The 26,669-nt window shown below is 35.2% G+C and overlaps 2 protein-coding genes across 3 annotated transcripts; one reads left to right on the top strand and one right to left on the bottom strand.

Annotated features, from left to right (window-relative positions):
* Positions 1–1,253: 1,253 nt before the first annotated feature.
* Positions 1,254–17,076, top strand: LOC113782092 (syndetin). Of its 2 annotated transcripts, none has more exons than XM_027328006.1 (25): positions 1,254–1,727; positions 3,062–3,229; positions 4,175–4,249; positions 5,122–5,200; positions 5,602–5,666; positions 5,832–5,921; positions 6,597–6,686; positions 6,826–6,912; positions 7,113–7,196; positions 7,593–7,712; positions 8,508–8,539; positions 8,635–8,767; positions 9,863–10,435; positions 11,222–11,766; positions 11,952–12,015; positions 12,117–12,219; positions 12,397–12,572; positions 13,712–13,837; positions 14,216–14,286; positions 14,507–14,572; positions 15,555–15,627; positions 16,163–16,282; positions 16,376–16,453; positions 16,572–16,622; positions 16,715–17,076. In XM_027328006.1, the coding sequence occupies exons 1-25, from the start codon at positions 1,503–1,505 to the stop codon at positions 16,823–16,825; spliced, it is 3,405 nt and encodes a 1,134-aa protein (XP_027183807.1). In that variant the 5' UTR covers positions 1,254–1,502; the 3' UTR covers positions 16,826–17,076. The 2 variants fall into 2 exon arrangements, with proteins under 2 accessions (XP_027183807.1, XP_027183814.1); XM_027328013.1 differs by having other exon boundaries at positions 14,510–14,572.
* A 573-nt stretch (positions 17,077–17,649) lies between these two features.
* Positions 17,650–21,282, bottom strand: LOC113765265 (serine carboxypeptidase-like 51). The gene is made up of 13 exons (XM_027309386.1): positions 21,060–21,282; positions 20,856–20,950; positions 20,654–20,761; positions 20,278–20,518; positions 20,141–20,184; positions 19,951–20,018; positions 19,754–19,859; positions 19,438–19,643; positions 19,278–19,347; positions 18,987–19,037; positions 18,673–18,725; positions 18,435–18,567; positions 17,650–17,835 (listed from the first exon to the last, which is right to left on the bottom strand). Exons 1-13 carry the CDS (start codon positions 21,178–21,180, stop codon positions 17,761–17,763), a joined length of 1,371 nt encoding a protein of 456 aa, XP_027165187.1. The 5' UTR covers positions 21,181–21,282; the 3' UTR covers positions 17,650–17,760.
* Positions 21,283–26,669: the final 5,387 nt, after the last annotated feature.

The following is a 26,669-nucleotide window of genomic DNA, read 5'->3' on the forward strand; positions in this document are numbered from 1 at the left end:
GTTATTTGAGAGTTTAAAAAAGAAATAGAAGGATTTTAGATACACACGCCATTAAAATTTTATTCACTATACATTTAAGGACGGGAGTGATATTTTGGAAAATGTTATGAAGCTTTATTCAGCTTTCTTTCATTTTCTGCCCAAAGTTTTTTTACATTGCTGTAGAATAGATTCTTACCTAATTTTTCGATTTCGTTCTTTTGTGTCCCTTACAAACTCTCATACAGCAGCAACCACTTGCTTCTCTCAATTTCTCTTCTTTTCCCATCAAATCTCAACTCCCAAAATGGACTATAAAAGCAATGACATATGTTTGGATAGCAAGTTATTTGGAAAGATTTTTTTTATTACATCATAAATACATCTTCTTTTTTAATTTTCAAAGCACCAATGTAATAAGCTACCTATTAGAAGCGTTTTTGATAGTTTAAATCCATAAACTTGAGATTGATTGACACATTTTATTACATTTTCTAGAAGAATTTGATCATATCTTGTCAATTTATAATGAAAGATTAGAAATGTTTTCGATAGTTTATAATTTATAAACTTGAGTTTGATTGACACGTTATATTATACTTGCTAGAAGAACTTGATCATATCTTTGTCAATTTATAATGAAATATCACATTCAACCTAACTTAAGATGTATTTTAACACCATCGTCACTATTTTCTTTCTTCATGTAACATTGTGGAATGTAGAAATTTTGATTTTTTAAACAGTTTCTTTCGTTAATTTTTAAACAGTTTTCTTAGTAACTGTTGGATCATTCAGTTTTTCAAAAACTAGTTTTTCAAATATTATAAAATTTTTTTAAAAATATACTAAAAAGTAGTCTAAATTTTTTTAATGTTTAAAAAAATCTCAAAATATATTTTAAAAATTCTCCTACTCTTAAATATTTCAAATTTATCCAAAATATACTCCAAAAACTCTGGTATAGTAAACTTTTTCAAAAGCACCCCAAAAAACAGTTAATCCAAACGGAGACATACAAGTCAATGTTTCATGGGGAAGGGAACAGGATGGATTGAATAGGATGAGTGAGAGGGAGTCTAAGTGAAAAATTAAAAGAATTATAAACCTCGCACTTATCAAAAAAAAAAAAAGTAAATGTTTTTTAAATAGAGAAAAATAAGGTAAATTGTCAGAAAATAAATGCGAACAAAAAGCGTAGAACCAGAACAACCAAAAGCGTAAAAACCAAAACAAGCCGACTGAATATCCTTCTCAGGCGCAGAGCCCAAAAGTCCACTCCCCTGCCACTTTTCCACTGAACAATCAACCAAACAGCCTCCAAACGGACTGCAATTACATTCACTGCGGATTACTAAACACCAAATCGTTGATCTGCACAATTTACGCACACGCACCACACACACTGAATACTCCAGCATCTCGATCACTTGCGAACTGGCAATCCGTCGGCGGCAACCGGATCGGATCTAGCTTCCACAGGGGATCCGCAATGCTGGATTATTTTGGGGCCCCGAATTGAGATGCAGTCGAACTCACTGCCATTCCCCTTGAGTCCATTCATACTATTCAATGGCGGCGAATTGAGCGAAGAAGGATTCGAATTATCTAGATTTTTGTTCTTGGGCTCGCTGCTCTTCTCCCAAGGAGGCAGCATGGATTTTTCCAAAGTCGGAGAGAAGTTTCTCAGCTCCGTCCGCTCTGCTCGATCCCTCGGCCTCCTCCCTTCCTCCTCCGATCGCCCCGAGGTATTTTTCCCACCTAGACCGAATATTCAATTGCTTATAATTACGAGATGTGTATATGTTTATACTCATATGATGTTCGTGTAGTTGATGGAATGGAGTTAGCTACTCTTTTCCGATTGTGCAATGTATGATGCTTTATAGGTTTAATTTTAAGTATTTAAATTTTCTTTGTATGGGCTATCAGGTTTGTTTTTTCGAAGTACAGGGTAGGCAGTGGTAGTATTGAGCAATTTTGGTGATTCTTTATTTTGTGTTGCAATGTATACTTGTTGAACGGATAAGCATTTGATTGATGTTTACTGTGCTGCGGAAGTGAGGAGATATAAAAGTGGGTGATGAGTATCTTTCTAACTGAGCAACTTTCACATTTGTCTGTTGCTTATATATAAAAGTGGGTGTTAGGTTGACAATCGCGTACTATGATTGTTTTGTAGGTCAATGCTCTTTGTGTTTGGCTTACTTGGTTATGCTAGAACATGTGACAAACCTGTTTCCCTGCTGGTGAAAACCTATTTAATTGGTTATGCTAGACTGGGATGACAATGAGACTAGAAACGTTGGGATGTGGTTCATTAAGCTTTAAGCATATGGAGATTAAGAATTAAGTGAGTTTCATTAGTTAGAATTCCCTTTAGAAACTTGAGCATTAGTTTGTGTTCCTACTAGTTTTCCCCGTGGATTTAAAGAAGTTAAATTGATTTGGACTTCCTGAGTATGAGTATATGTGTTTGCATGATTCTGATATTTTCCATCTTTGACATGATTAGGAATATGAATTGCAAGATGATGAAAAAGATCAGATAATGGAGTAGTAGGTTTATGCTGCCGTACGTGAAATTTATATTTGTTAGTGTCTCATGTGAAACCACCCATATACACATTATTTCTACTTGTTTGAAGAGATTAGTTTTTTTTTTTTGGCGTAATGGAATGAAACAAAATTTTGCTATATCTCAATAGAATGATTCATCATGGTCAACTGAAATTGAAAATCCCCGTCAGTTAAATCGACACCTATAGCAGTCTTGCTCTTCATGTGATGTGGTTTAGAGTTCTAGAAATGTGTATACAAATGAGCATGTCTATCTGCATCAGCATTGACATGTGCTTGTGTTTGTATCTATAGCCTAAGAACACCTTACTATTTAGACAACGAGTGTTGTTTTTCATCATTTTGGTATGGTAGGGTCACTGTAGTTTTGACCTGGGAATGAAGGGTCCTAGACAGAAAGTACTGTGCCCGTTTCTTTTCTTTTTTTGTTTTTTGGTTTTTGTTCTTTTTTGGGTCTTTATACGCATTGTATTTTACAAGTGTGGATTCGCATGGCTTATAGGTTCCTGAACGAGCTGCAGCAGCAGCTGTTGCTGCTCGAGTTCTTGCTTCACTTCCCCCGCACCAGAGATATAGTCTTGCATCTAGTTCTGAAGAATTGAGTTCAATCTATGGAAGTAAACCTGATGGTCAAGTTATTGAGGAACTTGAAGAAGAATTCTACGAAGAGGTAGATTCTATTGTTTTAGCTAGATCTGAATTCTGTTATGTATCTTAGAAATTTAATCTGATGCAAGAGATATCCATCATTGTATTACATTTATCAATTTGATCTGGTTGACTTTTAGTTTGGGGTTGTGACATGGTTTTCTTTCTGTAGCAAAACAACAGTACAATAGGAGCTTATTTCTATAGATCATTTAAAATTTTGGTAGATTAATAGTGTAGATGTGGATTACAACAGTACATGAAGGAAAAAGAGTCGTTTGGCTTGTAATTTGCTACAAATTTGAAATTCATTGCCTCAGGCCCTCAATATTTGTGGAGTACCAAACTGCTTCATCTGTTGAATTGGTCTCTTTATGTGGATTTTTGTCAAAACGTCTTTTGAATCCTCTCTCTTTATTTGGAAAGATTTTGTCTATTGCTTGAATATTTTGTTATCACCAGAATCAATTTTGAGTAGAAAGTAACTGTTGCTCCTCAGCCTCGAGTTACATCCTTCAGTTGTATTTTTTATGGACAATGTTAATGCTAATGAGAGGTAGGACCTACTGGACAACATGAATGGTAATGAAAGGTTGGACCTAACTGGCTTAAAGAAAATGAATGGCATGACTAACCAATGAATGAGGGATAACTCTATGTATGGAGAACAGGAAAGGTTCACTTCAATGTCAAAAAGTCATTGTTGCCTAATCCTTTTTCTTTACTGCACTGTTGAAAAGTGAAAGCAATTTCATAAATCACGTTGTATTCTGAAAATTGCCTTGGACATTCAAATTTGGCCGTGGTTTACATCAAAGACTGGTATTACTGGAGTTTAATTGTTCAAAGTGCCTAGAAATTTCTCATATTCCTTTTTCACGCTCAATGTTCCGAATATGATGCAATCGCATTTGTTCATCATGTTTAGCAATATGTTACTGACTGCACTTGTTCTTGTGGACGCTAGGAGTTTGATCCAGTAAGATATGTATTAGAGCATATTCCCTGTGAAGAGAATGAGCTTGCATATTTCGAGGAAAAGGTGACACCTGCATCTCTCTCACCATATTGAGCTTGTATTGCAATTTGCATTTCCTTCTTTCAAGAATTGATATGTTGAATGCTGACGAAAATACAGTTGTTCAAAGCATAACAATCATGATCACACAACAAAAATCATAATAATTGCATTGTTAGTTATCGTCATTATCATGACAGTGGTCGAGAATTACCTGATCCTTGAGTTCGTGCTTTGACTTGCCCTACTTTCCAATGCCATTAATATGATCATAACTTCTTTTGGGCCAGTTTCAAATTATTGTACTTACCATGTATTTAGTGGTGCATAGGGTAGAATTTTTGTTTATTAATTGGTTATGAGTCTAGTGTAAGTAGTGTGCCCTTGCGAGCGTTAAATGCAATGATGCTTAATGTTGGAACTTAGGTGTGTTTTACCTCTTTATGGAGTCCTGATTTTAACACCCTTGCTTCTTGGAAATATTATTCTTTTAGCTCTTGAAAAATGATACTTGTAGAGACGAACTGAATTGAGCCATCATATTATCTTAAAAAAGCAATAAGCCCAAATCGGCAGGGCATGGGAAGCTTCATTTCTGACAGAATGCTGACTAGCTAAGCTTGTTAATTTTATGAAACCCGTTTTAATGTACAATTTGAACAACAGACTGCTCAATGCCACTAATTTTAGCATATGGTCTTCTTGTGATTAAAAACTCTTTTGCAATCACTCTCGTTTATCACCATCTTTCTTGTCATTAGCTGCCCTTGTGTTTCTGGCCTTGTTGATGCTTTCTGGTTTTTAAACCACCGTTGCAGATGTGCTAACAATTTTTAGAATATCTGCATATCTTTATGTTGACTATTAACTTTTGTGTATGCTTTTCTTACGTATAGGCTGCTCTTAGATTAGCACAGTTGGATAGAATTTCTGAGCGTTTATCACGCCATGTAATGGAGCATCATGAAGAAATGGGTATGTTTATTCTTGCTTTCTGGATAATTATGAAAAGAAGTGGATAATTTGAGTGTGCTATTGTTGTATAGACTATAAGCTATGGCATTTTTAAGGTGCTTTCTTAATGCATGTTATTTGTGAGTATCAGAATCTATGCTTCTAACTTTAGTTAGGTTTATACAACCCATTCAATATCATTACCTGTAATTTTTTTCTCATGTTTATTTTTATCGTTGAAGATTCCATCTCATTACGCTATCTCCCCTTTTATTAATTTTCTTTGACAGTGGCATGGAACATCTGCTTCCTGACTTTTTGTGTGCTTTGTTTCCAGCCTTACCTGTTAAATACTTTACTTTGTACTTGCAAAATTTGTCCGCTAAATCTGATAGCTTAACATTGTGTGATGCATTTCCTAGTGAAGGGAATGAATTTGGTACGAGAATTGGAGAAAGATTTAAAGGTTGCAAATGTTATTTGCATGGTAAGCAGGTGATATTGTTGCCTTTAACTCTGTCTTATCTAAATAGCTCAGAATAGTGCAACATCTTGAAGTTGTTATGCATATAAGGTGCTTCTAGTCTGGGTTAGTAATGTGTTCTTGAATTTTATATCTTTCATGGTACTTTATCCTTTGTAATCCCTGCAGAATGGGCGAAGGCACCTTGTTTCATCAAGGAATGAGGTATCCAGAGATCTCATTGTTACCAAAAGTTCGAGGAAGAAACAAGCACTTCTGGTACCTCCTACATTTTAGTTTTGACACAATCAGTTGATCTCGTTCTTTCCTTTTACACACGGAGATACATGTAGAATGAGTTGATTTATTTGGCCAAGGTTTCTACTTTCTACTCTTTTTCTGTCAGTGTCCTTTATGAAATGCTTTTTTTTTCCATTATTTTTTCAGGAGGTTTATTCTGTATCTATGATACAATTGTAACCATTTTCAGTTTCATCAAAAGGAATGTGTGATTTTCTGTATGTTTCTCCATGTTTATGCATTTTCTGTTGTTTTTGACAAGTGCATATCAAGTGCATGCATATGCACTTTTCACATGGTTGCCTAGCAATTTTTCCTTATGCTTGTTTATTGGGAAATTAATTGTATGGTTGACTTGTGCGGTAGAAGTTGGTCTAGGATGTGAAATGTTCACATAAGGGGCATGTAATGAGCTTTACATGCATCAAAAAGATTTAATTTCTGAATTTCATGATTGAGACACGAAGCAAGTGGACATGCTTTTTCTTTGGATTTTTATCTCCTTTGCAACTAATGCTTACTAAGAGGTTGTTGCATTCTTATCCTTGTTGTTGCTATTGCATCTCTCTCTCTCTCTCTCTCTCTCTCTCTCTCTCAGTTCTCTCTGGCACATTTTGCACATGTGAAGCTTATAACTACAGCTGCTACCTGCAGGACATGCTTCCGATTGTGACTGAGCTTCGCCATGCATTAGACATGCAAGTTGTTCTTGAAACTCTTGTTGAGGAGGGGAACTTCTCTAAGGTGTCATTCCTGCTTCTAACACACTTTTGTGGTATCCTACCTTAGTTTTGAAGTAACTCTTTTTACTTCTTCTCAAGGAATGTGTCATTTTATCTAAATCCATCTAGAAAACTGCTGAATGTTTTACATGTGTGGACAGGCTTTCCAAGTGTTATCAGAGTATTTGCAACTTCTAGATAGTTTGTCAGAGCTTTCAGCTGTACAAGAGATGAGCCGTGGTGTTGAGGTGAATTGGCTAACTGCACTGGAACTCTTAGAAAATCCAGTCATGAACAGCTTGAGCCACAAATTTTTTTATTGGTTCAATTCGGAAAGTAGTTAAACATCTGCTTGCTTCCTTTCTTCTTTTTGCTAAGTACGGCTATATGATGTTCTTACGGTCAGCATTTCTCATGTATTTGTGATTTCTCTGCGAGTTTATTGCAGGTTTGGCTGGGAAAAACACTTCAAAAGCTGGATTCACTCCTAATAGAAGTTTGCCAGGACTTCAAAGAGGATTCCTATATCACTGTAAGTACCTCAGATTTGCTTATAAATGGAATATCAATTAAATTTTGTGTGCTATCGAGTACGTCAATCTTGTTCAAGGTTTTTTCATTCAGTTCAATTTCTTACTTTATAATTCTAACATCTTTATCTCTTCCATAAGTTATTTTCTCACTTTTCAAGTAGTATTTGTCATAGTTTAGTCTGTAAGTCAATTTCTTATTTTATGTTTCTCATAACTTGAACACTTGAGATTTGGAAACACTAGTTTTATGTTAAAATTGTGTTTGCTTTAATTAATTCTCATCCTTGGCTTATTTTCCTTTTCCATGTAATTTGATTGCTTGTAAGCGTGAGGCGGGCGCTGGGATTTCTTAATGCCCCATTATCTTTTTTTTTTTTTAAATTTTTTGGGTGCAGGTGCTTGATGCTTATGCTTTGATCGGGGATGTTGCTGGGCTTGCCGAGAAAATACAAAGCTTTTTTATGCAGGAGGTTATCTCTGAAACACATTCCGTATTGAAGACTATTGTGAAAGGGGTATATCCATGTGATTATAATTTTTAGATGGTGTTTTTTCTTTTTACATTTACATGGTGAACTTATGCATCTAAAATTACGTGCTCTGCTCATCATTCTAGATTGGAGTTGTATTAATATCAAAGCTACCATTTACATTGAAACAACCTTATATATGCCTACTTTGTATATGATGATGGAAATTCGGCCAACTGTTGTAAGCCTCCAGAACCAATGCATGCTATGCTACTCTCAACAACTCTGTACTATGAGTTAAATGCTGCTATGCTAGTTTAAAAAAAAAAAAAAAATTCTTGGTATTCTGAAAATTGTGATGCTATTCTTCATGATTCTTTTTAAGATTTGAATTGTCTGGAAATGAAAGAATTCTAGAAGAGGATAAGTTCAGTAAGGCTTGAGTTGTAGTCATACCTGTTGTCCTTTTTCGTCATTGCTTTCTCTCAAATCGCTGCTGTATCTATCTATCCGTCTATATATCTATCTATCTCTGTTGCTCCTTCCCTTTAATCTATCTCCATCTCTATCTCTTCCTCCTCTTTGATCTATCTCCATCTCTATCTCTTCCTCCTTCCCTTGTTAACTTTTGTGGGACTGTTTCTTCAACTAGGATTTCAATAAAGTTGATTGTGCTTTAATAGACACAAATGTGCATACACAGTTTTGACCGATGTCAGCATAGGAAACTTTGATAAAAGACCTTTGGATGCAAATGTATGTCATAAGCTCTTCTGAATTGCATCTAGTTTTTTGCCGATTGCTTTCTTACATCTGAATAACTGCTTTTGATTTTTTCAGGATCTAGACAATCACGATGCACAAAGTTCTAGGTACAAGTAACATTCCCTGCTAGCTCTTGTTTAATTCATATAGCTGCTGCATTGGTTGTGGATGTCTTTATAACAGTTACAATACTCATTTCCAGGCTTACCTACAGCGACCTATGTATGCAAATACCTGAATCCAAATTCAGGGAGTGTTTACTAGCAACACTAGCTGTCCTGTTCAAGTTGATGTGTTTGTATTATGATGTTTTGCGCTTCCAGCTGGAGGATGCGGTAAAGATTTCTAATTTCCCTTGAGTTATGTAATGAGTATTCTTGAGCTATTGCGTTTGACTTTCTCTGCCTTCTAGTCTTCAGTGCTCTATGCATATGTGCTGTCTCTTGTACAAGTCTAGAAATTCTCCTTTTGGTGACACAATATTTAGGGTTGCGGGTGGGAGTGGGGAATTTAGTTTGCAATCTATGTCAAGATGTGTTAATGGATGGTAAAGGTATGGAAGAACCAGAATGCACTTCAAATAGTTATCAGAAGCAGCAAAGGAAGCTATTAGGATTTAGCTCTTAAACTTCCAAAGCAGATTAAGAAACTATTTTTTTTTTCCAGAATTTATCCATCTTTTGTATTCAGTGACATCACTTCTCAGTGCATGTGATGAAAGCTATGTCGTGTGTATGAGGTTTTATAAATTTTCCTTCAGCGAGAACCTAACCTTTGATTTACTGTAATTGGTTACCATTACAACATATAAGACAAACTTCAGAGATTGTGTCCAATTATGTTTCCTTGCAGAATAACTGTTTGTACAAAATTTCTGACATCAGCATCATTAGAAACCTTTAAGTAATTTTGCTTCCAGAACTATTTCCAAATTTTTATTACCACCAGAATGCCTATCCCGACCAACAGTTCATCACCCTCTATAGGCCATGGCAAACCGAATTTCTTCTAGGCTCAATGTCAGTGCTTAATGATTTTCCTTTTTGGTTAGTATTCTATAAAAATGTATTTTTATGTTGTCTCAAGGACTTTCAGCTCATATATTTACTTATGAAATGCTTGTACTTTTGAAGTTGGATATGCACCTCTACATTTTGATGCTATTGAGTTGCAGTTACTTTGCTTACCTGTATTCTAAAGGATCTTTTTCAGTCTTTTGATCTTACATGCAGTTTTTAACCTCAGAAACTTATTTGCTATCGTGTTGTATCCCGGTTGTAGCTATATGAGTTTGTTTTGAGTGTGTAGGAGTTTCTTTAGTTCCAGTAGGAATGTATATTGTCAGAAGAGGACTTTGCATACCTCTGAAAGTCATGGCATCCTTCAGTACTGGATCATGATTTTTTTTTTTTTTTGGGTTTCTGTCTCAGGTTTCTGCACATAAAATGTCAATTTCGGAGCAGAAACCAGATGATGTTCATGGACTTTCAAGTGACTTTCATTATGGGGATCCAAAATCATCATGTTCTTCAGATTCCTTGAAATATGATGAGAAGCTTTCTACAACAAACGATGACACAGAAATTTTGTCCTCTGTTCAAGAGCCAGCAATTACTTCTCCGACTCTGCCTGATACTGATGGAAGCAATGGCTTCAGGCATGCAGATTATGCAAATAATGAAAGGGATGATGGAAGTGCAGCTTCGAGCAGTGGATCTCCGTGGTTTCAGCTACGGAAAGATGCTACAACCTTGGTTTCACATACCTTACGAAGAGGTCGGAGGAATCTTTGGCAGCTTGCAACAAGCCGTGTCGCAGTTTTGCTTTCTTCTTCAGCTGTTTGTTCTACTAGCACTTATCAATTTTTGAAAAATTATGAAGATTTGAACACCTTTGTCTTGTCTGGGGAAGCTTTCTGTGGGATTGAAGCAGTTGAGTTCAGGCAGAAAGTCAAAACTGTTTGTGAAAATTACTTTGTTTCTTTCCATCGGCAAAGCATACATGTAAGTTTGACTCAGTTATAAACTCAGTTATACCAATTCTAGGCATGGGTTGTGAAATTTTCAAAGGGTAGCTTACCAAAGAGCCACAATTTGACCCAGATTTGAGAAATATTCCTACTATAAACTAAGAGACCCGTCAAATTGAAATCTCCCCTAATATTTACTTGTGTCAAAGCTTGCGTAATCAATAGTTGTTCAATTTCCTTTTACTGAAATGGGCCACAAAGGATGTTTATTATAGATTTCTTTTGAGTCCAAGATTAAGATGATGGTGGATGTTGCATATGGTAATGGCAAAAATTCTCATTACTTGATTTATATAGGTATCTGCTTTGCTGTCCACTGAAGAGTCTGATATCCATTATCACTAATTGTTGTCAACTACAAAGTTTTTTCCTATGTTTCCAATCGTACATGCTTCTGTATTTGAAATTTTTTACATTCATAGTTTGTATTAGCATATACATGTATTGCATGCTAGTAGGGCCTGATAATCATAGAGGCATATGTGACAGAAACAGTAGTAACTGCAATTATCTATGAGCTGGTTATGCAAAACTCCTTTTAATCTTTTATCATCCAAAATATATTTGTCGTTGATATCTAAATCCGCAGTGGCTCAATATGGAACCATTTAAGTGCACCTCAAATATATGAATATTAGATTTTATCTTGTTTCTTTTGGAAAAGCACAGGTTGATTCGACTTTTTACAGAAAGTTCTTCCGCTTTTTGTTTTCCTCGTGTGTTTTTGCACGTGTTAAAAATTTTTCATTTTCTCTTGCAGGCTTTGAAAATGGTGATGGAAAAAGAGAATTGGTTGACAATGCCACCTGAAACTATACAAGTAGTAAGCTTTGCTGGCCTTTTCGGTGATGGAGCAGCTCTTATTGTTTCATCCAATAGGACTTCCAATGTTCAATTGCTACGTGCTAATAAATCAGTAAATGAAGGTGAAACTGGTTCAAAGAGGAGTGGATTTGAGAATTGGCTTAAAAGTGGAAATCCATTTTCTCCAGAACTAAGTAATAGTCCTAAGGAGTACTCTGACTCCTTTTTACCTAATGGATCATCAGTGCCTGGAGAAGCTGGAACCACTCTTGAAAAATCTTTCCTCAATAAAGCTACATCAAAAACTGCTGGTGGACAAAATTTTAATGGGAATGCAGCCTTCTCAGAAGACGAAAATGAAGACCTTCTTGCTGATTTTATTGATGAAGATAGTCAACTCCCAAGCCGGATTTCCAAGCCCAATCATTCAAGAAGCCATTCTTCGCATTGGAACGATGAAGAAATGAGAGCACAAACTGGATCATCACTTAGTCTTCTAAGGTGTTATATTTGATTCAATGTTTTATAACTTTCACAGTCATGGGCCCGTTAACCTTAATGTGGTTTACTAAATAGGTCACAAACTGGATCATCACTTAAGTCTTCTAAGGTTAATTGATTCTATTCAGTGTTATATAACTTACACATTCCTGGATATGTTAACCTTAATGTGGTTTACTAAATAGGTTGATGGATAAATATGCAAGACTAATGCAGAAGTTAGAGGTAGTCAATGTTGAGTTTTTCAAGGTATCTTCATGGTTCACATTTACATCTGCTGCTTGTTTCTTTTTGCTTTTCTTTACATTTTTTTGTTGGTACATTTATCGGAAATTTTTACTTGTTAACAGGGAATCTGCCAATTGTTTGGGATCTTTTTCCACTGTATATTTGAGAACTTCTGTCAGATGAATATTCACCATAGCGGAAAAGGCCTGAATGACTTCCTATCTCGTAAGTTTCTTCTAATGCTAGTTCCTCCATACTGTTATCAAAGAATTTTTATTCCTTTTTTGTTCTTTGGTGAGCATTTATGTCATTAAGTTTTATTCCCCATTTATTTTCAATCTCGCGCGTTTAAAGTGTCTGTGAGGCTTCTTCTTATGAGGACCTTCGTCTCTTATTCCTCAGAGAGGTTAAAAACCGCTTTGTCCAGAATAACACAAGAGTGTGATCAGTGGATAAAACCACAGCCTGCGTCAGCTTCCTCCTCTTCTCCCACGTCGCCCAATACTGCATTCAGTCTTTCAGATGTTATGCCAGCTAGTCCACCCAGTAGCTTGCCAAGCACCTCATTTAGTCTCAAGGTATTTTTGTAGATTCTGGAGTAAGCCTTGGTAGCATTTCATGTTCAACTAATTGGTTTCTCATATAGAAAAAATGATTTTTTTAAAGGTACGTGTGCTAGCTGTTTTATCTGCACTTTATTTAATTGAGTCACATTTGAGGTCATGGGACCGCAATTGGGGATTTAGAACCAATCTAGGCTGTGTAACCAGTAACATTTGTAAATGCTAAAAGCTTATGTTGATTGCTGTAAATTGAAATATCTGATGGGGTGTAAATGCTAAAAGTGTAGGTTGATTACTGTAAAGTGGATTATTTGATGTAATGGTGGGACCAATATTTAGTACTCCGTCCCATTAAAGTGTCATGCTTTCCATTTTGGTCTGTCCCAAACTGTGTGTCATTGCCAAAAATGATTGTAACTTTATCAATAATTTCCATTGCTTACCCATGTCTCACCTAACTAAAAAGTAAGTATTATTGGGACCAGAAAGTCTTCCATCAAGACATGCAACTTTGGTGTTCAGTTGATTGATATGCACACACCAACCATTTTGAAATGATTGCCTTGCATGTCTTCACGCTCTAATTCTAACTGGAGTAACATATGCCAACCAATAAATATGTGGACCCCGCTGTCATGTTTTGTCCATTCATTGTCCACCTTTTGTATTCAAATGAAGGGCAAAATGGAAAATGAAGATGAATTCTTCAAAAGTTGGGCCCTGTTGATAACAAGTTGGAGTCTTGAAAGGCATCAAACTTTTCGGGATGGAGGGAGTATAAAATTAAAGTTCACATTTTAGGTTTCAAGCATTTGTGTAACAGCACTTGATATCCCGTATGTATGTCTGTCCATGTTTGTGATACACATACCCAGAGACATAGGAAAAATTACTGTTTCTTTTGTGAAATTGTTGTGACATGGATATGATATTTAAGTCCTAGTTCAAACAAAAGACTTATACTCTAATCTGTTTGTTACATTGTTTTTCTAATCCTTCCTTCGTAGTTTCCTTTTTTCGCACTCATCAACATGCTATCACCATTGCATATCTCATCTTGCTGATAGTGGATGTACTGTTTTACTGCTTGCTTACTGACTGAGTGCAACATCTGATTAGACCTGTGCATAATTTATATTTTTATCATGATGCAGGAAAGATGTACAGCTGCTGACACTATATCTCTTGTTGCTCATTTACTGCATAGATCAAAGACCCATCTTCAGTCAATGCTTCTGCAAAGAAATCCGGCAATTATCGAAGATTTCTATGCGCATCTGGTATATACGCAACTACATTAAATTGATGTACTACATGATCAGAATCACACAAAAGGAACATGTTATTGTGTTTGACGTAATGAGAAATATATGTGTTAAGAGTTTGAGTTGTATACAACTGACTGCTATGAATAAATGGAGAAACTCATTGCTAGTAGTTGCAATATCTGTATGAACTTTTTGCGCTTTTATCAGCTACATAAGCTGAAAAAATTATGAGCTGGGTCTAACATAGTTACTGATTTTTGTCAAAATTTACTTTTGGGTGGCTGGTAGCAGCCTTCCCTAATACCCAGAGTTGTTATCACCAACTTTTTGGTCACTTGAAAATTGTATGATGTGCATTGAAGAGGTTATGATTGGCTTTTCTCTTTTCAGGTGGATGCTGTGCCAGACCTCACGCAGCATGTTCACAAAACAACTGCAAGACTACTACTACACATAAATGGGTGAGTCATAGGGTAGATATTGCTTGTGCAGTTAGCCCTTGTTAAAAAGCTACATTCTGAAGCACAAATGACATCAATATAACAGCTCCATCATTGTTTTTCAGTTGCTAGTGGCATTGCATCTATAATTATTGTCACTTCACGAACAGGCAATTAAACATTTGAAAACTTTACAAAATGAAATAGTCTCCAATGTGTGTGACTTTTTTAAGTGTTAAAGCAGGTACATTGATAGGATAACCAATGCCAAATGGGAGGTGAGAGAGCTTGGAATGGAGCACAACGGGTATGTCATTGTAGACTCATCTATCATGAAATTTGACACAAAGGCAAGAGGGGGATGCATCAATCAGCATGAAGAATATACGGGCCATAAATTATTCAATTGTCATGGTTATCATACCAATCTTCTTGTTTCAGTGAACTAAATAACAATAATCAAAATGACAGTAATTTAGTTTGTTTGTGCAATGTTGAAATTCTGATGCTATAACAATATCTTGGGAAAACACATGTATTCAGTTGAATTTGTTTTATGCTTTGATTAAATATGACATGACAACTGGTGATTTCACATTTATAATGGCAGGAGTTTATGTATTGCTTAAAGAATTAGAATCTGTATAATTAAGTTCAGTGGGGGATAATCGTGTAGATTCTGTATTGCAAAAGAGAAATGTAGTTTAGTTGAGTCATTTTTTTCTTTTGAATTTTGTTGTTGTTTGGATAAGTCCTTCCATGGAAGGTCTAAGCTTTATCATATCATGGTTAGCGCGTAAGATGCATACTTGAGCAAATGTCTAATTTTGTGAAGGGCTGGAGTAAAGATGATAGGTTGCTTCTCAATGTTTCACTTCTTGACATTCAACTTACAAAAGTCATCTGTAAAAGATAAAATGAGAAAAAAAAATGTAAAGTAAGAATTACCATATTCTTCCTACCAAGTTTAAAGTCGAACTTCTGAGTGAATAAATATCCATATGATGCTTTTACATGATAAAATTATGGTATAGTTGCTTGTTAAAGGAGAGACTGAAAAGGATTAACCAGCAACTCAACTTGGCAAAGGTCTTGTTCCATGTGATACATAACTAGTGATGAGGTAAATAAAGCTCTTTGCACCAATTTATAATAGAAATGAAATCGATAGGTGAATGGTATACATCTCCTCAACCCAAGTAGTCTTAGTTTCTTTCTAATATGCATGCATGACATATTGAATTCTGTGCTGAAAAAGATTTGATTGTTAACATGTCTTTTGCCCATAGTTATGTTGATTTACTGCTGGGAGAGTTTAAGCACTACACGACACGACTTGCCCATGGCGGCATCCGGAAGGAGGTAAGAGCTAGTTCAATGTAGTCAAACATTTGCACGCTCTTTGTTTAGCTACAGGATATTTGCATTATAGTATAGAGGATTTTATTTTTATTTTTTTTTTGTTGGCATTAGTTCTAATTGTATTATATTGTTACTTAGAACTTAAATGCTACTGCATCCTTCTTAGATCACTGTATTCTTTAGAAATTTCTCCTAGAAGTATTGGGGATAAAGATCAGATGAATTGCATCCCTGCCAAGCATATTTGTGCAGCAGGAGTTTTTATTTATTTGATTCAATTATCAATAACTAATGTAATGAAATAAAATATCCTCTTTGTTCTATCTAGCTCTTCGTAAAACTCTGATGTCTACTTGATTTGTCTGTTTGGCTTGCCTCTGCCGGTTATCTGAAGTTTTGAATTGTATGGATGTATTTATGGTTAGAGAACTAAATATCTAGGTTTTTTTTTTCATAAAAAAAAAGTAACTAGTTTTCCTTGCATGAGAGGGAAACAAATAAATTGACTATATATTAATAACCGTATAATACTCAGGTTCAGGACCTTCTCTTAGAGTATGGAGTTGAAATTGTTGCTGAAGCTCTCATTGAAGGTCTTTCAAGGGTGAAGAAGTGTACTAATGAGGGACGGGCACTAATGTCGCTGGATCTTCAGGTTTACTTTTAGCCTGATGCATATCTGGTCGACTTGAAGTTTTTAATCTTCTTCCCTATGAAGTGAAGTGTGGTGATCTTCATTTTGTTTCAGGTTTTGATTAATGGCTTAAAGCATATAGTCTCTTTTGACGTGAGGCCAAAACTGCAGATAGTCGAAGCTTTTATCAAGGTAAGTATAAGATGGTTCTCACACTACTAAGATTTCTTGCGCTTGTATTTGTCACATATATCATATTCTATAGGTTGCGGTTACTAAGTATTATCTTGTCCCTCCACCCTTTGGGCAGGCCTTTTACCTTCCAGAAACTGAATATGTTCATTGGGCGCGTGCTCATCCGGTAAGAAGATTTTAACCACCTAAGCTAAATAATGAACCTCTCTAAAGGTCTACATACTTTTATTTCATGCCTTGGGTTTTTTGAACTTTTAGGAATACACGAAAAGTCAAATTGTGGGGCTAATCAACCTCGTTGCCACCATGAATGGCTGGAGGAGGAGGGCCAGATTAGAAGTGTTGGAAAGGATAGATTCACTGCCATGAGATTTCCATCACATGAAGCTTCAAAGCTTCTTTCATCAGCTTACATTTTTCCCCTGTATAATTGATGTAAAGGTGGATTTATTTTTTTATTTCCATTCTTACTTCGAGGTTGATGGTGTATATTTTACATCAATTATAAGTGTAATATATCCTTTTTCTAAAGGGAATAGCGAGTGTAATTTTGAGCTGCGAGATGTGTACCTTGCCCTGCTGTTCCACCCACTATTTATGGTCATGAATTTTGTCATTCAGAAGAAAGTGCATCACTTTATCTTTTTTATTTTGTATTGAATATACTTGTTCATGGTCTGCAAATAATGTGGCTGAAGTATAATAATGGTTAAGACTGACAAATATGCTCAAATGAAATGTACATATAATATATGATCAACCAACAACGCACCATACCCAATTATATATATGGTAGAGTCAAGAGTGGATTAATACATGGAGTACTTCTTATACACAAACAATTCAAGTCATGTAATTCGAAGGCCCATTTCCCGGCCGAATGCGCAATTTGTCTGCACAATTTATTTTGCAAAATGTAAAATAAACTATAAAATCTAACCCAAAAAAATAAAAAAAAAAGTAAAATAAACTGTTCAATGCTATGACCAGAGTCATTCAATAATAGCTAGTAACGTGAAATGTGAAATGGTACGCGTTGATCAGATGCAAAACTATGTCATAAATCGAAAACTGGAGCAATGACCAGATGGAAGAAGATAAAATCGAAATAATTTCTTTCTTTTTCACAATGAATATAGACATTATTGCTCTTCTTCTTTGGGGTTTTTTCTTTTCTTTTTTTGCCCTTTTTCTGGGTGGGCTTTTGGCTATCTCCTCTGTTCATATAGCTTCAGTGTCTGTGTTGTGTATGTGTTCTGTCAATGGTTGAAGGGATTTTTAAAACTGGGAAAGTATAAAAGTCTCTACTTCGAAGCAACAGGCGATTGCGTGATGTTTCCTATCATCGATAATGCTACACAAGGCTGCTCGGCAGGTACCTGCAAAAGAATACAACCAGGGAAACATATTATTTATTATTGAACATTTCAGGACATATAAGAAGAAAATTTTCTTGTAACTCTTAACAAATAATATGAAGTTTCTGCCAAAGAAATTTTTGAAGCTCTGGTGCTACATTGTCGGCCAGCCAATAATGGCAGTAAATGCTAGTCATATCATTTCAAGAACTCTCACACATCAAGTTTGTGTGGTTAATCAACTATGAAAAATTTGAATTTGAAAGTTAACTTTTGCACACATATCATGAATCAAACGGTGATAATGTATACACTGTTAGCGTATATAAAATTTACTCTAATCTATATATCATAACTTTACTTATTCACTTCCTTCATAAAACAAACAAAAATATATATATAAAGAAGAAAAATTAAGAGAAAGAATTATAGTTTGCCCTTTTTTTGGTTTTTTTTTGGGGAGTGGGATGGGGCGGGGGGTTAGGTACGAAGAGATTCGCTATGATATAAGGTACTAATATTATAGCGATTCAAGTCAATAGTGTGAGTTGTCAAGACTCATAATTTTATAACAGAGACAAAAGTTAGCAATAAATATGAGAATAGACAGTTTGACTTACAAAGTGGCCAGCTTTAAGAATCCAGTAGAAATGTAGATTTCTGTATGACTTGGTGAAACCCTTTGTGCTCTTTTCACCTCCACAATACAGAGGCGTTCTATCCGTGTTCAAGAAATTTGTGATCCCATCCCACCTGTGAAGATAACATAGAGAATTACTGACCAGAATGAAGAACCAAAAAACCTTTAACCCCTTTTTTTTTTGGGGTGAGGAGTTATGAGTTATGACTTCTTCTTACTTGAGCTTTTCAACCCATGCGTTGGTTCCCTTGGTTGCACAGATGAGGTCAAGCTACAAGCAAACAACAAAATAGTTGTAATACCTTTAATTGGACTACTTACCTTAATAAAAAAAAAAAGAGAGAAATGGACCAAGTTAAATGGTACTACTAGCATAGATGATCATAACACATCCCTGATCAAGATTGTGTTTCTTATTCTATTGGCACTGCTGCATAATTCAATTGCAGTCAATAAATCTCTCTCCCGCAAATATCTTTTACTTAGACTGAAGGTATGTACTTCTTTTGTTTAAATCTGATAGGAATCTTACTTGTCCGTTGTAGATAGACACATTCACTCCTTTTGCTAAGAGTTCATCCACCTGCAAAATACGGTTGAACAAATAAAAGTAAAATCAATGCATAAAAGTGACAATAATATTGGTCCTATCCTGTGTCAATTCGGATGCCAAAGGATGCTCTGCTTAGATTGGAAGGCAAGTACAATAATTAAGAAAGCAACAACTCATTTGTAAACTGTTCAGACAAAATATCAGCAGATCATCCTGAATTTATTGATCATGTTTTGTCCCGGAAAAGAAAAAAACAATCTGATTTAGTACCTCACTGATCCGTGGACTCATGAAATCACCTTGCAGTGCTGCAAAAACCTGATTGGACTGCTCTCCCCACCTGTTAAAACCCTTTTACAACGTTAATGACTATCCAGTACTGGAGCTCGGAGGGGATGTGTGAAGATTTTCGAATGATCAGAAAACTCACGTGAGATTTTGTGGTATGATCTTTAACTTCTTTTTAATCGGACCATTCATCAACTTATCAAGATCAGCTTCACCTCCAGGAGTGGACCTCAAGGTCTGAAGGTACCTTGAGTACCTTTTTAGAGAAATTTCTTGTTTTAGTTCTACTGATGCAGCTGTCAATGATAAAGGGTCCTCGTCTGAATCCAAGAGGAAATTGTAGAAATCCTGAATGTGATAGATAATCAACTTAGACAGGCATAAAAGTACAAATCTTTTTTTGATTGACTCTGAACTTGATTAAACTATGGAAACATTTACAACACACAGTCCCATACCACATTGTTACTATAGTGGGAAATCAAGCCTTCCAATGCGCTCCATGTGTCTGTGGCCTCTGACATCTTACCAGCTGCAATTTGCTGTTTGATTTGAAGAGCCAAACTGCATTATGAAATAGGCCTATTAGACAACTGAAAATTCTTCTAGCTCGATCCTGTTAAACAGTTCTAGCTGATAAAAGTATATGAAGGACCTGTCTGATTTTTGCAAACCATTGTTGTCAAGCCTCGAGACATCTCTCAAGAGAGGACCCCAAGAAGACTGCACGTTGATCACAGAGCTTGGTCAGCCGTTTTTAACTTCATAAACAAGCAAAATTGAGGGATCAGGAGATGAATGTAGAACTGAAACATGGTCAGTTACAGATTACTGAAACTGCTTACAGTGAAGTCTTCAGGTGAGATCCAGCTATCGCCCAATGCAACTCCTATATAAAAAAAAGGTAACAACTCAGAACTTTAGGATTGTTGAGAAAAGCAGTAGTAATCCTCAGTTTCAAGTATAGAAAAGCAATAATCACCTCCAAGATTTAGGTTTAACTTTCCAGCCTGAATAGCATTTAAAGCAGATAAAGCTAGAGTAACAGCAAATTTGCCACCATAAGACTCTGCTACAATATACAGAGGACTCTTTTGGAGGGTCTCATTCTTATTGAATACTTCAATCAACAATGTAGTTCCATCAGTTGCAGCCTCGACATCACTCTTCACAAATAATGTGGTGTCTTCCACAAAGCTGTATCCTGTCCCAACTGGATAGTCCTATAGACATTGTATTCGCGAAAACAAAATCAGATAAGAATGTAAAACAAATCCCTCCAGAAAAATCCCATTAAATTTGTAAAACAGCAATAATACTCGTGATAATTTACGGACATTATACTTCCCAGTACGTACCACAAACAGGAGATCAGCTTTCTGCAACCATGTTGAGTTTCTCGGCTTTAGGAACTCATCTAGAGGCCCAACCTCTTGAAAGTTACCAATTCCAACTCCTGAAGCGCCCTTGAGTTCGCAAGATACAGATAATTGTATCAGAAAAACAAAAGGCAGTAAAGATTGAAACTTGAGAGCATCGCACAAGTATTTTGATACTCACAGGACCACCCTGTAACCAAAGAATTATTGGCCAAGGCTTTTGTGGATCTTCAATCCTGTTTGGACTTCTGTAGTACCACCAGAACATGTGAGCCTCTGAAAGAAACGCAAGAATTCAAGATCAGCATTCTGAGATAAATCCAAATAATTCAGCACTACTAAATATCTGAATTGGGATGAAGATTGCAGCTGGGATTTAGCTTACTTGGCCTGACTTGAACATAGCCCCACGCTTCGGATCCATCTTGAGTTCTAACTGCGCTGTCTACTCCCTCATGAAACAGTAGAACCAGAAGAAGAGAAACAACAACGTGGGACTTTTTCATATCAGACACAAAAAAGAGAGAGAACCAATCCCCACAAAATCAGGCTATGAAAAGTTTTTATGTGCAGAGATTGATGAAAGCTGAAGGACTAAAGATAGTTTGATTATATGTGCAAAAAGAATGACCATATATATATGTTGTACCAGTCGCTATCTGCAACAGACACAACTAAAATAGTGGCAACAGCTAACAAAGGGAGCCAATAACTTTGACTTAACAGATCAATCTTCAAGATGAACGATTAGGGAAACTATTTGTTTAGAGCATCTGTCAACTGTCAATTCACAGGGTGAATAGATAAAAATAGGTTAATTTACAAGTCACTGAAGCTTGCAAGACATGCCAATCTAGGACCACCATTGGCCCATGTCATGCTGCAAGTCAATAATTGGATGCTCCAGTAACAAAACCTTCCCCATGTGAGATTAATTAAAACATGGGGTAATATTCCAAATTTGCAAAGATTACTTTATGTAAAAGGTAGGTGAATCTTGGATATATATATATTAAACTGGGTAATTTATGGATTATTAAAAGGTAGTAGTATTTGTTAATGATTTTTCTAACCGTTAAGACACATAAATCTCATTCGCACTATCATGGACACAGAACTAACAATTATTATTCTCTCTTACATTCATTTATATACTTTTCCAATCTAATACCTAAATATATCTTAATAAGTACTCAATGAACATTCGTCAGACAGGCTCTTTGTTAATTATGCAATTAGTGTACAAAAGGGCTAAGCGTAGTGTTACACATACTACTAATAGCTACCAGAAGGACATCCCATGTCTCCAAAAACTGGCACATACCATACCCAATTGATTTGATCCAAAGCAACAAGCCCAATTGCATTCAGAGTCGTTGATTGCCAAATTAATCGATCAAGATTAGGTTAAGTTTACGTATAAAGTGCATTCATGCAGAGATCTTTAATATTTCACTGTACAGTTGCTGTTTCTAAATGGATTGTCATACAAAAATTATAATTTATTTTCCTAAGGAAGCACAAAGAGTCAAGTTATTTTATAATTTGATTGGAATGAATTATAATCTTTATGAGTGTTTTCCACTCAAGATCAAACCGAAAATCACTGATTGGACCGGACCACTCGTTTTTTAGTTTTCATCATTTGGTGTGGTGAATTCAACATCAGAATACACACGCAAACCAAACTTGAATTAAATATTTCTAAATTCATTGGACTCCTCAATCAATCATACGCGCCAAACGAAGAGGATTAAAAGAAGAAGAAAATCCAAATCAACTACTCCTTGAAGACCACTTTTTGCAGGATATTTGACTGGGGACCATGAAGTCAACTGAATGCAAGCTGCTATTCGAGCACCTAAATATGACGAAAATTTATACGCTTCTTAATGCTGTTAATATCATTTATGTCCCATTTGTGTTAGTATAGACTTTTGTTCATTGTTGTCAATCACTGTAATTGGTAGGTATAATCCAAATTTGAATTTGAAATTTAAAGTTTGCATATGTGTCGTGTGTCTAATCATACTAATGTATATACTGTCAGTGTATATAAAATTTACTCTAAACATTATTGGTGTAAATTAGTTTTTGTCTACTTTGAAAATTTTATTTGTGAACATCAACTCAGTCTGAAATGTTTTGAATCTTGGGAAAATTGCACTAAACCAAAATTTAATTGTCCATTCCCCCCCCCCCCCGGGGAAACTGAATGCATTTTTTTTATGTCATTTTTGTTGTACTCCTACATGTCATTTTTGTCAATCACTCTAACTTTCTTGTTACTTAAAAATGTTTTCAACCAGTATGTATTTCTTAATCAAGGACAGAATTAATCTTGCTACTCTTTTTTCTTAATTAATTTACTGTTTAAAAACTTTAATTTGTATATTAATTACCACAACATATGCTGTACTATACTGATATCCTCCCTTATTAGGACTAACCAATTTATTTACCCTCATAATTTTATGTGTTGAACTGGTTATTTAATAGGACAACTCATGTCTTAAGTGCTAAGCTTAGCACTAACGTGTAAAATAAAAGAAAACTCACATCCAAGTGCTAAGCTGTATTAGATATGGGAATTCAAACATAATTATGAACGCCCCAAAAAGGACATAAATCGTAGATAATTTGTGAAATCGTTTGAAAAAAAAAAAAAGTTTGAAAATTAGGAACTCAAAAACGTCATTACCTCCGAATGGTTTGAAACCCAACATTTGAACCGAATCTTGTAATTTGTAAATGAACTATTCATAAACCTGGTCTGGTCTCTTTCTCCCAAAGAATAACAACATGGAATACAACAATAGGAGAGAATATATGGATTCTTCTTTTCTCTTTCTCTTTCCCCCTTCCACCTGTCCTCTTAGTTTCACTGCCAAATAGCTTTCCATACTTTTTTTTTTCTGTTCTAAATAATGATCATGCTGTTGTCCACTTTTTTTTTTTTTTTGGCTTCCTTTATCTTTTTCTACTTCTATTATTTTGGGAAACGTGCTAAATAGGTTGTCAACAGAAGTTCCACAGCTAACGTATACGCACAAGATGTATACCACTCTTTGGACAACATGGAATTTCTAGATTTATGATGTCCCATGTTCCATGCTGCAGTTTCCTGCTTTTCTTGCCTCCATAATATGCTATATAGACTCGACCCCACTATTTTATGATTGAATTGGTAACAACGAATTATTTCCTTTCAAAAGATCGCGTAATCTTGTAAATGACCTGTGATGCGAACAATAATTAATGTGTTTTGACTTATTTACGATAGCGATCGAAATCGAATTCACTCATACTCGGGTCTTGCAGAAAAAAAAATTTTTTGATAACTTTTTGATGATGCAATATATTACTCTGATCAAATAATAGAGAGTGAAATTATTATTGTGACATTTGTGATAACTCTTGGTGGTGGATGGAAGTGTTGATGGAAGTGCCCCATAAATCATTTCAACTAAAACGACAGACCAAACTACACGAGTGTTTTTCACTCCTTTCCTGCATTTTTTTTATTATCAATTGACCAACACTTTTTCCCCTCCTAATTTTCTTCTACATTTCTAGTCCATGAGTTTCTTTTCCCTTTCTTTCAATATGTTAGGTGCATGTGGTCCAAATTATTTGTTACAACATGGCAACGATGCAATGGAGAATGCAATATTCAACGATAATAATGTATATACAGGATTTTCTTAATAAAAAGAATTATTGAGATTAGAATCATATATTGGAAAAGTAATTTTACACGAGTTTATCATGAAAATACAGAGCTACTAATTGAAAAACAATTAAAATCATAATTGACTTTGTGAAGTTAACCAAAATGGTATCTTCGAATAAAGAATATCTACAGTTAGTTAATCAATCTCCATATGCATTACTAAGTTATATTTTTTGCATCAACAATCCAGTATAAAAATGACTAGTATAAAATCAGTGAAAAGATGTCGTGCTATTGTAAATCATGTCCTTTTTTTTTTTTGGTTTTCCCATTTCACAAACTACAACTCCTATGCTATCTTCCTCTAAAGGGAAAGGTGGACCGAACTGAGTCATGGGGTTAATTACTACTTGAGATCGCTACCTAAGGAAGAGCGAGTAGTATATATCTTTCTTGATTGATTTCATGTAAATTACCAAAACCAAAGGGCACCTGTATATTAACCATATTTTCGATACACATGTTACAAAAAAAAAAAAAAAAGCCGAAAAAGAATCCATAGGTAAATTTTTCAAGCATTAAGTGATCGATTATGCCATATTTTTATGAACATTTTCCACCAGAAGGGAGAGACAAGGAGAGATGACAGGGCAACCAACCCCCATCTGGGCTACTTATACAAGTGTAGTCAATGAGCATCATGTTTTGTGGGCATTGCCCACGATACTGTTTAAGAAAAATGGTAAGTGATGTTGTTATCTCTTGATATTGATTGCTCTACATCATGGCTTCATGTAGAGCAATAAATATCTTTTGGCAAAAAGTGGTCCAGTTAATTATCTTATCACAAGTATATGAATGGGAAGGAAGAGAGAATAATTTGTTTCGTTAGGTAAAAATTATGCACCTAAAGCAATGAATTGGCAGTAAACACAGTTAAGAGAAATGTATAACTGACTGATTATGATTTTAGTTTTCTATTTTTTATCCTAAATAGAAAAAGACGGTTCTTCTACATATTTTAACTTTTGACAATCTTTAGTATTTTCTGAGAAAGAAAAATGAAAGAGGAGTGTGGGAATATTAATCTTCGTGATAATTTTAGAAACCTCCTTTGAGGTTTCTGATAATTTTATCAAGTATTTTTGGGGTTTTCAATATTATACTTACTTCCCTTGATCCTATAAAATGACCATAATGATCTTAACATATTAATATTTTTCATGCAATTAAACAATCTATTTCTAAGTTTGCACATATGAATACATTTCACATAATTAGACATTTAATCGAAACAAAAACAACTTTCAAACATGGAATAATCAATTGTGTCCTAAACATAATTTTAACATATTACAAATCAATTTTAGCTTTACTTAGAGGATTTGGAGATGAATAGAAGAAGATGTAAGCTAAAAATTTTAAAAGGATAGAGCTAGTGTTAGTACTCTAACAGTTGAGGGATAGGATGTTATATTAATGTAGTTGGTGAAATTTTTTGAGCTTAACGGTGCTGATTTTTTTTTTCGGTTGAGGTGATGATGGTAGTAATTTGAGATGTGGGAACATGAAAGATTTAAAATAGTAAATATATGGTTGAAAATGAGTTTGAGATTTTGTGTATGTTCTAAATTTTTTAAAGAATTTTATAAGAAGGTAAAATAAACTTCATAATTTCATGAGGGCATTTTCTGTTATTCATTCATAAATTTGATTATTGAATAGTTTTTGTTACCAAAATGATAAACTCAAGGAAGATATGTATAATTTTTAAAATCTCAAGCAAATTAAGTGAAATTGTTAAAAATCTCAAGGGAGGTTCTAAAATTAACCCCTAATCTTGTCATTCTGTTGATATTTTTTGTGCAATGCACTGCCTGACACCTTGGGCTTTAGCTCGAACTCTGATAGAAGTGCAAAACCTAATTGGGCGCAGAAAGAAGATGAGGAAGCTCCATTATGAGCAATGATTGACATCAAAACAAACTATTTCTACTTTCTTTGTCATGTTAACTGTACCGGAGCTTAGAAATGGGCTTCTTTCAATAAGCCCAAGATAAAATTTTGCAAAATGTACGTTGGTGACGGGTCATTTTCCGAGTCAAACGACGCCCCAAGACCAACCTTGATGCTTCCTCAAATAATAGGCTTTTTCCCGAAAAGTTCTATTCATTCTGGCGTGGAGCATGGAATGTGGATAGCACAGGCAGCCTATATTTCTTAGTTTTAATAGAATTCCTTATGAGCGTTGCTTTGTCGTTAAGAGTAGGCAAAGCCGTTCCTTGTCTTTGCATTCTACCTCATCATATCACATCCTTCTAT

This window comes from Coffea eugenioides, chromosome 1, assembly GCF_003713205.1.
Source record: "Coffea eugenioides isolate CCC68of chromosome 1, Ceug_1.0, whole genome shotgun sequence".
Taxonomy (NCBI): Eukaryota; Viridiplantae; Streptophyta; class Magnoliopsida; order Gentianales; family Rubiaceae; genus Coffea; species Coffea eugenioides.

Bases quoted from the DNA above. Each gene is read 5' to 3' on its own strand.
- LOC113782092 (XM_027328006.1), top strand. From the start codon at position 1,503: ATGCAGTCGAACTCACTGCCATTCCCCTTGAGTCCATTCATACTATTC. The intron at 5,667-5,831 runs GTAAGCAGGTGA...TAATCCCTGCAG, and splicing joins TTGCAAATGTTATTTGCATG to AATGGGCGAAGGCACCTTGT. The intron at 7,197-7,592 runs GTAAGTACCTCA...TTTTGGGTGCAG, and splicing joins AAGAGGATTCCTATATCACT to GTGCTTGATGCTTATGCTTT.
- LOC113765265 (XM_027309386.1), bottom strand. From the start codon at position 21,180: ATGAAAAAGTCCCACGTTGTTGTTTCTCTTCTTCTGGTTCTACTGTTT. The intron at 19,644-19,753 runs GTATGGGACTGT...TATCACATTCAG, and splicing joins CCCACTATAGTAACAATGTG to GATTTCTACAATTTCCTCTT. The intron at 18,726-18,986 runs GTAAGATTCCTA...GTTTGCTTGTAG, and splicing joins TGTCTATCTACAACGGACAA to CTTGACCTCATCTGTGCAAC.